Source organism: Metarhizium brunneum, chromosome 4 (genome assembly GCF_013426205.1).
Source record: "Metarhizium brunneum chromosome 4, complete sequence".
Classification (NCBI taxonomy): Eukaryota; Fungi; Ascomycota; class Sordariomycetes; order Hypocreales; family Clavicipitaceae; genus Metarhizium; species Metarhizium brunneum.
In genome coordinates this window covers 817,132-831,744 of record NC_089425.1, presented here as the reverse complement: position 1 = coordinate 831,744, position 14,613 = coordinate 817,132, and the positions used below count along the sequence as shown (strand labels likewise).

At 47.9% G+C, this 14,613-nt stretch overlaps 3 protein-coding genes across 3 annotated transcripts; 2 read left to right on the top strand and 1 right to left on the bottom strand.

Moving 5' to 3' along the window:
- Positions 1–3,913: 3,913 nt before the first annotated feature.
- G6M90_00g069160 (uncharacterized protein) lies at positions 3,914–4,350 on the top strand (the record flags this gene model as incomplete). Its single annotated transcript, XM_066130897.1, has 2 exons — positions 3,914–4,243; positions 4,312–4,350. 2 exons carry the CDS (start codon positions 3,914–3,916, stop codon positions 4,348–4,350), a joined length of 369 nt encoding a protein of 122 aa, XP_065987028.1.
- A 2,894-nt stretch (positions 4,351–7,244) lies between these two features.
- Positions 7,245–7,560, top strand: G6M90_00g069150 (uncharacterized protein; the record flags this gene model as incomplete). The annotated part of the gene is made up of 2 exons (XM_066130896.1): positions 7,245–7,448; positions 7,498–7,560. The coding sequence occupies 2 exons, from the start codon at positions 7,245–7,247 to the stop codon at positions 7,558–7,560; spliced, it is 267 nt and encodes an 88-aa protein (XP_065987213.1).
- Positions 7,561–10,507: 2,947 nt separating this feature from the next.
- On the bottom strand, positions 10,508–11,104 carry G6M90_00g069140 (uncharacterized protein; the record flags this gene model as incomplete). The annotated part of the gene is made up of 1 exon (XM_066130895.1): positions 10,508–11,104. One exon carries the CDS (start codon positions 11,102–11,104, stop codon positions 10,508–10,510), a length of 597 nt encoding a protein of 198 aa, XP_065987043.1.
- Positions 11,105–14,613: the final 3,509 nt, after the last annotated feature.

The window sequence follows — 14,613 nt, the reverse complement described above, 5'->3', positions numbered from 1 at the left end:
TCGACGTCTGCAGCCTTTTTTTTGCAGCTTTCGAGATTTCGTAGCCATGCTGTTGCAGAGCTTACATGGCGATTTTCTCTTCTCGACCTCGTGTACAAGCTTTAGCCCGCAAGTTTCACCTATTCGATACTCCTTGTTGCATTGTTCGCGAAAGCTCCCCCATCTCCAATAGCCGCAAGTCCAAACCATTTGCTCAAAGAAGCACATCTTCAAAATGCTTCACGAATGGTCTATGTGTGAATTGCAAGAGATGCGCTTGGAAGAAAGATGCTGCGGATCGATTCCTAAGGGAACTGCAATAGACTGGTTGCGTATAGGGTAGATCAAGGCTGGTCGATTGCCCGGAAAACCCCAGGTTGCTTATAAGTCGGTCTTTTTCTGCATTAATAAAGATATGATGAGTTCTCGGCCCCGCTATAGTTACCAGCTTTGTTCATTTACTGCTGCTTGTCACACACCTCTGGCTGGATGACTCGGCTTTTCCTCACACGGCGAGATGCGCCGGCTCCTGTAAAATGGAGGCCTTAATTTACAGAACAGCCTCGCCACTTTCGATCGGCCTCCACGGCACGAGGCTCCACGTATCATTGAACTTGCCTGTATGGGAGTGAATTGATCATATAGGTACAGGCTAGGCTTCGTCGTCGGTTATTTGTCCACTCCACCGTTGTCCCACTGGTTTCTGCTACATGCTTTCGGGAGGATTCGTCGCGTCGCTCTATGTTCTTCACTATTTCCTGCACTCTACGCTCTTTCTTTTCCCCTCCAAAAATCTACATATATGAAGAACCAATTACAGAAAAATAACCACTTATACGAGTGAATTAGTCCCCGAATCTTATTTGTAGGGCCGCCGGGAATAACTGCTCTACAAAGGCAAATCCAGAATGTGGGAGCAGACGTAGTGGATCAGCGGCAAGGATGCCTCCCCTCTGAGCATCTGTAAAAAGGCGTTTAAAGGACGAGAGGAAAGTACAGAAGGGCCGCGACAAATGAAATATGGCCCCACTCTATGTCTTCGGAAGTTGAACCGCTTCTCACGAACGTGTGCCCGGCGCTAAAGATTGACGTGCTGCGTGGAGTGCTAGGTTTAGCCTCGCGTACTGAACTCAGCAGTGCTTACGACACCAGCCTCGGCGGGCCGTCAGTTCGTTACTTCCCTGCCAGTTCGACGGGAGCATACCCTTGCTAAGTCAGCTGGCCTGACGTAAAACACGAGGGCTGCTAGTCTATGCTACAAGCCAAGATTCTCCATGTTTGACGTTTCTTCCATACTATTGGTCGTGAAACAAGGCGTTTGGCGGTTGGCGGCTGTATATTGCGATCTCACCAGGACCACTTTTCCGAATGGAGAGTGCCATTGCGTCAAGCCAAAACAAGCCGCCAACAGATCACATTTTTTCCAGCTCCATCCATCATGCATGTACCTTTGAGGGAATTGTTGGTCCTACGTCGTTGCCATTCAGGCCCAGAGCTTTCTTTCGGGCGTATACCCCATATCGTGGACATGGCCACTTCAGTACATCCTTGCGATTCTTGCGCTCGCGCAAGTACAACGCGAAGCCAAAATGCGACCTTGCCGGTGTAGCCACGCTGCTGCCTGAAGTGGTCTGTAATCCCATAGCCGCCGCTAAGGTGCATGGTACCTGATGATGGACTGACTGGGATGCCATCCGGGGCGTGGGACGATAGCAGCGGGTCTTGCGGAAGACGATTTCTCACATAGAACGCCCACGGAGCAACCCCTTGATGTTAATCATGTGCTCGTGCCAGGCCCCGAACTCACGAGTTCCAAAATAAAGTGGGACATGGCACGAGTAGAGACAAGGGCTGGTTGGAAGTAGGTTAACAACGAGACTCGTCTCCAAACGCGGCCCAGCCTTTGTGACGAAACGCAATTTGTGCCTTAGCGAAGTCGTGCCATCTGGGATTGATTCGTCTCTGGTCTCCCATCGGTCGCCCCAGGCTGTATGGCAACACTCTGCCCTATTTCAACAGGCCTGGACGTTACCCACTTGCCCATTTCAGCTCCCTACAGTAGCCGGCTCCCGTATCTGGCAATTCGACTGGCCCCCCGGTGATGAGTCCTGCGTCGTTCACGCCTCGATATGCACAGTTGTGTGTCATGAAGTTCCCACTGCCCGCATGTCTGGCAGCCGTCGCTGTTGGTCGGCTATTGAGCATTCCAAGTCGTCAGCCAGATCGTTCGCCACATTTTCTGCTGGCATTGCTTTACTGGCTTCTTTTTCCCTCCTTTGGTGTTTGAGAAACCCTAAATGCTGTGCTTAGAATAGAGGTGATTCGTGTTAATTGTTGGCTGCCATATGGACAAGTTGGACGGCATACGCCGTGGCAGAGGAGTTAGCCCCATCCAACTTGGCCCCCACAGCCCTATGGACATGTTGCAGTCGCTTGATTCCTTGTGCTCCAGGCCTGCGTGATGAGAATGCAGCTTTAGAGGTGCGTTGCAGGGGTCGGTTTTGCCATCGAAAGAGATAGACGCGGTCCACGATCTTCATGCCGGACGGCAAACTCATCCTGGCTCGACGAGAAGGACTTGCCTTGATCGTTCGTTGCAACGCTGCCGGGGCCCTTCCGATTCGGCAAAGATTGTCATAGCGGTAGCACCGAACAACCAGAGCGTTCTAACACTTGTCCAACGAGTGAACTTGGGCAAGGTCTGCACGGTGGCATAAAAAGTTTTCAGTCACAGACGGAGGAGTGTTACATTGGGCATCCCTGTTTCTTTTCCGGCTACTCCATAGGCAAACTACAAGTGACAGTTCCGTGATGGCTCGTTGGCCAATTGGAAGAAGGCCGCCGACTTGTTAGCGCGCCCCATCTACAGCGTGAAATCCGCCCTGTACTCGCATGGCAGTGCAATGCCATTCGGACGATCATGCTCAGCCACACCACCCCGCCCGGGCAGTGTGGGGGAAAGAGACAACTTGAGTGGTTGTACGGGCCGTCCCGACAGTCTGGTTCAGCGAATCAGCTTGGAGATGCCCGCTGCAATTGTCAAACAAAACTCTACCAGTGTGCACTCATTGGACGACGCAAACACGACGATGCAAACAGGGCCAGTACAACAGGCAGCCATAATGCTACGCACTAACTAAGGTTGGGGAGCTCCGGGTCGGGCTTCAGTTGGGTCGGCGATAACCAATTCTAGGTAGGCAACTTTTGCATGGAGTTGGACAATTTGTGCCTGTGCAGCGTAATACGCACTCTCCCACGATTGGCAGCAGATTTGAGCCCATGTCAACTCTGCTCTTGTAAAACTCAGAATGCTCTCCTCCGCTTCTTTCGGTGTTAGTGGGAGTTCGCCTGGCTCCATGGTCAGTCTCGTATGACGTTCTTCGGCTGGAGTGAGTGGGTTTCGTGCTTGGGTGTTCGAGTGTGTGTGCCCGGCAAAGGGAGAAGGGAGCACTGAACCAACAGAATTCTGGTGATTTATACATTTTAGTGGGATGCCCAAGTCACAATCAGTCCAAGTTCCTGATTTGCGGACTTTGGTTCCTCTCTACAAGATTATACCTTGGATTTAGTCGAGCTATGAAGGAAACAGAAACCTGGAAACACGAAACTGAATTCTGGGAGTTCGGTACTTCAGAAGACCTTAGGCTACGGTAACATAAAAGGCCAAAGAGCCAAGTCGAAGATTCAAGAACACTTTTCCTTCCCTTCTTCTGCTTACTTAGCCCAACCCACTCACTGTTGTCCGTCCCACATGGCGATCTCTTGCCAGGTGAACACGCTTTATGACGAGCCCCTTGAAGGCATCTTTGTCCAGCTCCGATGCGTCGAGCACCCTGAGCACTGTTTCATGGGATGTTCTAACCAGTCGGGCGCGATAGATGAATGGTTGAGCCTTCATGATCACAAAGTGCGGCCTGTACAGTCAAATCCGAACATGGAAGGCTTGCATTGGCAAATGTGTTTTGTTGTCCAGCCTTTTTTCCACGACACATGCTTCCCAGAAATCTGGAATACCGTCTGGGTGCCCAAGAATACAGATTCTCACACTGTCGTTACTGTTGACAAAGACATGTACGCAGTCTTCAAGGATGATGCTTCAAGTGCCGCCCTTGAAGGAGGTACGCTCCCGTCTCACACGGTTGCAGTTCATCCGTCGCATGGCCCCAAGGTCATCCACAATACAGCAGACTCTGACGATGTGGAAATCCGCGTCGTCACCCCCTTGCCTTACGATAGAATTTCAGGATTCAATGAGCCCGTCTGTGTAAGCGCCGGGCCAGAAGGGCCTGCTATAGTTCCTTGGCAGGAAAGAAAACCTAAAAAAAGACACAGGGGCACAGCACATCCACAGCAACTGAGGCGCTCAGCTAGGCTCTCAAAGTCGTAATTGCTCCGAATCATTGTGTAGTCCCTCAGGAATTTGATAAATATAGTTCTACCTTGTTGGACATCAGATTATGGAAAGCACTCTACCAAATGAGACTGGTCACAATTGCTAATTTTACCACCACTCGCTTGTAAATAAATTTGCATTCACTAGGATCCCGCAAGGGGCTCATGAGAAGATAAAGAGCACGGAAAATCCCCCCCTTTCCACTGCCCGTACGTGTTAACTTCGAGCATAACCATGGCATCGACCAAAATGAACGAGACGGAGTTCCGATTCCAACTGAACAGGTGTAGGCTGCACTTGGAAGCAACTCACGCATCCTTGCAGGCTGTGCACGGCGACTTGAGGTACTTACAAGTAGCATTAGATGAGGTTGCGTCAGAGGTGAAGCGATTGGCACGTGATAATGATTTACTGCTGTCATGCTTGAACCATCTTGTTGACTGGGATGAGGATGACTGGGAGGGGGGTGACAGTCCGAAGACTCCAAAGCCACCAACAACACCCACCACCCCTTGTACTCCATGGGGCCCCCCCAAGGAGGAGCTCACCCATGATTCAGGCTCGAGTGGCAATAGCAGGATGGTTGCTGCAGGGGCTGCCGGAGATAAACCTCGGTCGAAATCGATGTGAAAGTCGGCCGCAGTGGTTCTCCTGTGCACCACGGCAGTCACTTCTGAGATGTGTGGTGTTGATTCCATAATTAGTAGCATCTCACTTGCAAACAAGGAATCTGCCATCGTAATAGATGTAGTGACGGGTGTCTTACGTGGCAAATTTTGAAGGGCGCCTAGACCCCCTTGAACCAACTTCAAAGAAGGGACGGTTTCAAAATGTGTGAGCCTTTGAGAAATCATGGCATTGAATTGGAAGAGGCCATCAGAGACGGCTGTCGACTGTCCGAGGGCGGCTAGGTCTGTTGCCTAGTTGGTTAGCTTGAGTCGTCCTGCTTTATCACCTCGTCCAACAGTGCCTTGAACGGAGGCTTCCCGGCCCGAAAGCCTTAAATATATGAAGTCATCCAGTACACACATATTAATATTGGAACTTATCTACTGTATAACACTAGTGATTTTGTTACTCGATTTTGCACAAATTTCTCAGTCTTTGAGGTCCCACGCCGTTTCTACCTATCATATCATGGAAGCTGAAAAGCGTAAGTGTCTCTCTTCATCATTAGAAATGCATGGTACTAATCATATTAACGAACAGCTTACCAGCCTATCTGGACAAGTGCCCATAAGGTAGGGGTCCTCGTACAAGTTGTCACATTGATCACCTGGATCTCGTCCGCAGTTATCTCCGTCTACTTCCACGACAGAATATGGGAACTGAACTACCTCCACCCGTCACTCTTCACTTTGGACCACATTCTTGGGGATATGTTTTGGTTTGTCTACACCCTTCATAATTTAAGACTCCATCACCTCACATTTTTAAACAGGGTCGGTCTCTTCGTCGTCCAGTCAGCTCACATCGTCTACGACCTGTACAAAACCTCGCCTGTGGGACTTGGAGTGATGCAGGGCCAGTTCATCCTGAACAACGTCTTTCATTTCGCATTTATCCTATTATTCGTCAATTCCTTCTTCATTGCAGCTGAGCTTCTCCTAGTACTAAATCTTCTCAATCTATGTATATTGTATTTCCGTCACTCCCTCTGCTGGATGTTGATCCGCACAGCAACCATGTCTGGTCCTTTGGCATGGACGATTGTTGCGGTCTATTGGAATGGCTCAATGATGGTTCCAGACCCAACATCCACTGCATGCCGTGTAGTCGGCCAAATTTCAACCTGGGGAATATTCGCTTGTGGGGTTTTGTTTGCATTGGCGTATCAGGTTTGGTGACTACAGTCCGTGTCACAAATCGTATGGACTAACCGTAGGTAGGACTGCATTATCACATATTGTCTCAGTTTTCTGTCTGGAGCACTTGGCGTTGCGCAACTGAGAAGCCAGCTCGTACCCTTTCAATGGGTTTCTTCTTTTACTATGACCGCTACTCTATATGTCATAACCGTCGTTTTGATTATTCGGAAGTGGAAGCTCCGAATGTTGGAGCTGAGAAGCTCTTTCGATAAGGAATCCGACAAATGCCTGGAGGCTAACAAAGCAGATACGGATTGCTATGAATCGTGAGACGCCGTAAACCACCAGTAAGTTGGCCAAGCCCCTAGAATCTTACTCTGGTTTGATATTGTATCAGATATGTATCAGATACTGGTGAATACTGTTGTGGCACTGTAGCTTTGTGGTAGGCCCTTATATGCCAGATGGCTCTTATGTTATGTACTGTTTGTTTGTCTTTGTCACGCAATGTGGAAATATTCTTTTTGAAACAAATTGTCTTTGAGGTTGCTTTAGGATAAGAAGTTCATGAGATTAAGTGCCAAGTCCTTGGCGTTCATCCTACCGTTCATGCTTGTGGCATGGTTGTTAGAATAGAGTAGAAGTGTCTTTTGGACCTAGTATTGATTTTTGTTTTCGCAATGTATGTTTAACTGATATGTTCGTTACATCGCTCTATCTGATAGAAAATATGAATCCACTTGCTTGAGGCTCCTGAACGCAGCAGATCGAGAAACGTTGCCGTTGCATATTTAAGACCCTTGGCAACCATGTGAAGGGCGGGAGTCGTATACCAGTATTTCTACCTATTTTTAGAAAACCGAGATTTCACAACATTTTGTCTGGTGACTGTGAAATCCAAAACTTCCAATTTGAGAACATAGATCTTGTTTTCAAGACCCCCAACAAAACAACGCCATCGCCCATCGCTGCCCATGTATATAAGCCTGCAAGAACCTACTACAATGCTTCAATAGGTCAGCAGTCTGCGAAAACCTTAGTCACTAGCTTAAAGCCAGAACACAATGGTGGAGGAAAATAAGCCCCTACAAAAGAGAGACAGGACAAATGATAACTTCAGAAGAGTCATGAACAATTACATGAAAAAGGGTAACTTGATATGCCAACGCTATGGTGCAGATATCCACATTGTGGTACGGCGAAAACATCGTTTCTACACCTACAGCTCAACTCAAGATTCGACGTTCCCACCATATCATCAACAAGTTGTACGTTGTCCGCCCTCTTCATCTGGCCCAAGTCTCTAACAATTTTTAGGAGCAATCTTACCCCTTACCCATACAGAAAACACCTCTAGACTATCCCATTCAAAAAGCATAAATGATGATTTATCTCAAGGAAGCAGTGCAGTAATCATAGTTTGACTTTTTTTTTATTAAAAAATATCGAGACAAAACCTTTGCATCTTCTTGGTGAGACGGAGCGTAAATCAAGTTGTATATAGAGCTTCCTAGCAATTCTGCTTGGTATGTCTAGTCATCAGCGCTTCTACGGATTTCGGATATAAGCACAGAGTTCGAGGGCTATATCCACACTACTCCGGCATCCTTTAGTAGCATGGTTATCATTGGGGTCATTATAGACGTTGGAACAAACGTCGTCACAGCTAGAAGGGCACAATACCCCAGGACAGTCGCTGGTGGAGGTATGCAGGGCAACACCATAGGCGCAAAACTGCCTCGGGAATTCATCGTTAATGTCTGATAGATCATAGTACAGATCCGTAGGGTGCTGCGAAGGCACGTAAGAATACTCCAGCTGTGTCTTTGAGCTAGATGCAAAGGCGTTTGTACGGCCTACATCGGTCAAGGTTTTGCCAACGCAGATGTCGCTCGTAATTTTAATTGATACACCAGTTCCGTTTTCGACAGGGCGGTATGTCTCAACGTAAGTGTCTCTCGGAGGCAATTCTAGTACAAATGGAGATGTCGCTTGGACCGAAGCAAGAAACACAGAGAAGGGGCAGCGATTGATTACAATCGCGTTCAGCTTCGGCCCCTGTGGACTGAAGGATAACAATTCACTAGGCCTGCACTCACCCGGGTTTAACTTTGGCACCTCAGGACCTTTCGAGAGAAGACGTGGGTTTAAGAGAAAAGTGACCAGAAGTGAAGCCACTGATGAAACCCCTCAGCAAGAGGGTAGTAACCACAGCATCTGAGGCGCTCAGCTAGGCTTGCTACGCCGTAAATACCCTTCATTTTGCAGAACTAGTGTAGCACCTTGTATGTACCTTGTGAAGTCGTAGTCAACCAGCCGATATGTAGAGATATGATCCATAATCTTAACAAAATAAAATACAAAATACAAAAAGAGCGAAATGGAAACATACTAGCTCAATAGGTCTCCAATCACGGACATGTATGTAACAGCATGAGACACGATGACTTGTGTCGCGACCTTAGAACTTTGATCTAGTAAACCAGAGTGGCGATCTTAGTCGTCTGCGGGTCATCGATGTATTATTCTGATGTAAAATATACTTGCTCCCCATGAACATTGAACAACTATACTCATCAACCAAGCAGTACATACGAAAGCCTTGGTGCTTGGCTTTGTCATGGGTGGGATCAGCAGGTCTCAGATCTCAGAACTCGGATGTTAATAGCCTCCCAGTCTCCCCATCTATGTGGCCGTCTTGCAGCTGGGGACCCATTGACACTAGACTCGTATCGCGGATGCACTCAACCTAGCATCGCGGGCACCTCCATGGAGATCGACGCGCTCGTAAAGATTTTTGCTGCCCTCAGTCTGAGTGACAACGAGGATGAGGTTGCCCGGAGGCGTCTGCGCTGCATCCTTTGTGGAAAGGGGTTTCAAAAGAGTAATGACCTCACCCGCCATATGGAAGGGCCACATCGGAGGGCAGGAAACTCCATCTACTGCTGTAGGGATGGTCACTATCGGACAGCAAGGAAAGGAAGTTACGAAAGACATCTTCGTAAATGCAAGGTAAAGAAAATTTCTAGTGGATTGTTCCGTTGCCACTGCGGAGAAGCGGACGTCGATGAGGCAAACCATGTTAGTCACATTCGCAAATGCAGGCGTGGGAAAAACGCTTCCAGCTCATGCAAGGAGAAAACTGAATGACACGAATACCGAGAGGCCCCGCATCACGTAATCGGCATGCCACCCAACGACCACTTCATGGGATAAAGGTTTGCATACGGGCTTAATTAAGGATAATAAAGGATAATAGGATAGTTTACTGGTTCTGTTGTGGGAGGTTTGAAGTTTAATGATACAAATTTTCTCTCGCACTTAACATGCGTGCGGCTATTAGCGACACTTATAGAGTAAAGCTTTGTGGATAGAGACGCTGTGGACAGTGTGACGCCGTGGGACAGTGTGACGCCGTGGGACAGTGTGACGCCGTGGGACAGTGTGACGCCGTGAGACAGCGGGACGCCGGGGACAGTGTGACGTTGTGAGGGAACCAGCGAGATAGCGGGTGCTCCTAGTGCATCCCCGCATCAGCCACTCCATCTCTGGAAAGATTCTCTATAAGAACGCCACCTGTGAAAAGACCGTCTCTGTAAACGTTATCGCTGAAAAATTAATCTCCGATAAGTCCATCTTTGAAAACACCGTCTATGTAACACTATTTCTGAAGGCGGGTAAGGTAATCTCTGCAAAGGTCGTCCGTGAAAAGGCCCCCTCCGTAAACGCTATCGCTGAAGAGGCAATCTCTGCGAAGCCCATCTTCGAAAACACCATCCGTGAAAACACCATTTCCGGAGGCGGATAGGGTCATCTCCACAAAGGCCACCTCATCAAGAAGGCAACCTCCAAAAATGCACCCCCAAGAACCCATCGTTAAGGACTCGTATGCAAATTCTCAGTTCTTAAAACTCGGCTCCTGGAATGAGGCCGTTGCAATGATGACCTTGGGTGGAGCAGGCACATTTACATATTCAATAGTAGTAAGGTCAATTTTCGAAGCAAGGCTTTCTTTTAAACAAAAACAAATGGAAGCTGGCTCAAAAGAAGCAACAGGCGACTAGAGAAGCCAACCTACGCTACCGAGATCTACTTGTTCCTTGGGATGTTGATATACATGTCCATCCATGTCGAACCACGCTTGGAGCACTATTGGAGGGCTGCTCCAACTAATCCAGTGCACACAATTAACAGAGCCCACAGAAAATGCTCTCGCTTGCAGTGGTATTATTTACCAACTGCTTGTAACTGAAGCCTTAGGTATATACATGTACATATTAATTGCGGAGACGTCGAAACGAATCTCGAACCCGTCGCAGCTTCCCAGTCAATTTCTTGAGCGTCCTTCGTTTCTTGGTCGTCGAAGGATTAGGTGGCTCTGTGCTGAGCGCGGATTGAACAAGACGTAGACTTTCCGCCGCCCGACACGTATGGGGATGCTCCTCCCAAGAATTCGCTTTCTCTTCTCAAGCACCTTCCTCTTCATCAATACTGCTTCGTCCAGTTTGCCTTGGTCGCCTAGCATAATTGCAAGGTTGCTCATCGCCAAGATTGTATCCGGATGCTCATCGCCAAGAATCCGCTGCCTTTTCTCAAGCACCTCATTTTGTGACAATGCAGCTTCGTTCCAGCGTCCAATCTCTTCGAAAAAAATACCAAAGCTTTCCACAGCCTCCAGCAAACCAACTTGGTCCCTGTCAAATACTGTTGAGACCCTCCTAAAGCTTTGGACGTTGTCTACTAGATGTGACACAACTCGCAGCTTTGAGGCAGGCCCAGCCTTACGATCACCAATAACCTTCAGGTAATTATTGAGCAACTGTGAGGCAGCGTACCAAAAGCGTTGCACTCGTTCGTCGCCTTGTAGTCGATCGTAGCCCCAGGCATGTACAAGGCGGTGAATTGAGTATGAGGTTTGTCTCATCTTATGCTGGCAGAGCGAGTATTTCTCCAGAAGCTGAAAACATTCCTCCAAGTGAGGGAGGTCCACCACATTTTGGCACCCTAAAATTAATGTCCATGGTGCGACCGTTGTGAATCAATGCCTAAGCAGAAAAGCTCAAGGAAGATGTCTTCATAGTGAATAAAAGACAACAACGTGAGAAGGCGGGATGCTTCCGGGAGGTGCCTGGACACCGCCGAGTAAGACGTCTCCCACACTGTCATAACGCTATGGTCATACCTTGCAACGAGTTCATCTGGCGTTTCCGAGAGCAGCTTCCGTCGATGGCGATCGAATTCATTAAGATATACGGATAAATTAGATGACAGCCGCGGGGTCTGTGACACATATTTTCCAGCCATGCTGATTGCCAGTGCAAGGCACCCCAGCTCATGCACAATGAGTTTGGCTTCAGCTACCACATCATTACATGATGGTTGTATCTCTGCGCAATTTAGGAACAGTTCGACACTTTGTGACTCTTCAAGTTCCCCAGCAGAAACCCCTTCGAACGTCGACATAGATCTTGCGATAGATGCTCGACTAGTAATGATAATATGTATATTAGGGGATCCTGGAATGTATTCAGACAGCGCCAGAAAACTTTTGTCTTTTTGGTGCAGATAATCGGCACCGTCGAAGACGATAAGAAACTTTCCAGAAGCTCTAGTAAACCAGCTGAGTACTTCTCTTTTCACATCATCAGGATTCGGATTGCATAGTAGTGTAGTAGGATCTGCTAGTAGTCGGTATATAGCCAGGAAATCTCGGTCGATAGATGCCGGTTGTTCCGCTTGAATCCAGAAGGTGGCATCATACTCCGTTCGAAAACGCTGCAGGTAGCTTAGAGCTAGCTGTGACTTTCCCGCTCCTCCCATACCCCATACACCTACCTTCTTTACCTCCCCTTGTCTATTAGGGCCGAGGGGTCTTACGAGCTGATTTCGGATGCTATCACGAAGAGTTGTTCGCTGAACAAATTGTGATCATATCATATGAACCTCATATGATATGGTGAGGGTTCCGCCCATATCATATATGATATGACCTTCAAAAATCGAATCATATATGGTAATATCACACTATTGGACACGCACTGTTCAAGACAAGAAAAGAGCCAACGCGGTACTGAAACGCTGGCTGGCCTTTGAGATCCACCTATCATGGGGACGATGAACAGAGGATCATTTCCCTTGTCCTAAAGACTAACCAGAGACCCGCGCAGTATCGTAAAACATTACGTAACGGTGGGAAGAACGGAACAAAAGGTCAAGTTAGCGAGCGCGGCTTGGGTGTACTATTCAGGGAGAAAATGACAAACCGCGCCCAAACCCCTGGGCTGGGCGCACGCGACTAGGTGGCTACTGTGGCTGGTTAGTTGCACCTTGCATATATCACATCACTACAACGCGGGCATCCTACCGCCCTAGTGGGGATGAAACTAAGACAGGAATGGTCTAACTCTTTAGCGCCCAAAACGGGACCAATAGGCTACCGTCCATACGCGGGAATCGCGGGAATAATACTACCCTGCACGGGTCAAAGGCGGGGTGGAGCTGTAGCAGAAGTAGAAAGTAGTAAGAAAAGCAAAAAAAGAGAGCAAAAAGCAAAATGAAACATGAAAAATGAAAGGAAAATGGTATATTGCAGCTTTACTCTTGCCCACTAGTACTGGTGTTTTTATCCCGAGACGAAGTACAAATAGATGATGAAATCCTGTTTTTTATCGTACAAACCCAACTATAAACACACACTAGTTTTAATCGTTTACATTGTACTTCGCACACTTCGCACACTTCCCAAAAACTAGCAACATCATGAAGTTTGGCATTAGTGAAATCGCCATTTGCCTCGTGGCTGCAACTAGCCCCATCGTCTCAGCAGCTACATGCACCAAGGGCCTTGACTACTGCGGTTGGATCATGCAGCGCAATGGTCAGTAACCACCAGCATTTGTGTTTGAAACATCTCCCTTTAACTGCCAGTTTTGGCATCTCGTATTTCGTGTACAGCGAGGTATTTTAACAAACGGTAGAGACCAATTTGCTAACAGAATATTTAATTTACTCAGGTTGGAGCAACGCGGCCTTGGAAGACGCGATCAAGAAGGCAGGAAGATCTCCTGATGACCTTGGAAGGGCCTATGGTTTATTTACATGCCTGGACGGCAACAAGATCAAATGGAAAAGGCAATGTGGATTTTGGAATTGTGCCAACGGTGGTGGAGGTAGCAGCGACTTTTGCACTTGTTTTGGGAGTAAATGCTAATTCTACGGGGACAAAGAGGCAAACTCTGTTGAGCATGAAACACCATCACGTGCAGGGTCCAGCCTGCGCCATCCATAAATAGCGTGGCATCTCTAGCTCACAGAATGAACGCACTCTTTTCATCTGTGTTAGCTGTGACGTTCAACAAACTCTAGATAAAGAGATAGTGCGAGGAAACGGCCCCAGTTTGGAACCTAGATACTAAGAATATTGTCCAGCGCCTATCCTTCGCACACCTCTTCTCGAGGGCTTCACGCAAGGTAATCAACGTAAGCACCGTGAGCCTTGCCTCTGTGCCACAAACTATGTGAAAATTTTTGGAGTTTTGCCTGGAGGAACTCAAGGTTCTTTCTTCCGGGCCTTGCTTAAGATTTCTGCGCCACATCGCAGACACCCTTCCAATGCCATAGGCGCGTATCAGGGGTATGGGATCCCGTTAAATTGCCACTCTAGTCATCGCGCCTCCGCTTTCGGACCTCTGACCACTACATAATTGCCAAGGAGTCCTGCTGGGAGAAGGTCATGCACTCCACGTGCCATGAGAGTAGGATGTGGGCGTTCAAACGACTGTGAGAAGTATTGATGCTGAGATGAGGATTCCAGAGTCTGACTGATCCCCTTCTGCTGTCCTCCGGCTTCGTCCCGTACTTGGGGACTGACCGTCTAGGCCAATAATTTGACGTCTTGGGTATTTACCAACATCTGGCATTAGTGGTTCCTCTTCAAGTTCATCATCAGTGTCTGGATTGGCATATATCCAGATGTTATCTGTCACACACACGACTGTATGGGACAGCTTGGACAAAACGAGAGACTCTTGATTTCCTATCTAAAAGAAGGGAATTATACGAAATTAAATACTTTTTGGGATACTGTCGCGTAGGCAGCAGTATTACGATTTCCTGTTGCCACTTGCCACTTGCCAGTGGCAAGTTGCCACCTAGGCAGTGATGCTTGCGTGTTCTTGACAGAGGCAGCATTGTGCTTGAATGAGCGACCTGATCTTGACATACCTCTCTAGGTTGAACTTTTTCAAACTGTGAATAAAGAAGATAAAGGAGTGAGAAAAGCGAATCAGTCGCTATCGGATTCGTCTTGTGTCTCGAGGACACTTCTGATATCAACGAGTGCAAGTTGTTCTACAAAATGCTTGAACTTCTGGCCTGGTAAGATCTTCGTGAGACCGTCCGTGACCATTTCAGTGGTTGGCGTGTATGAGATTC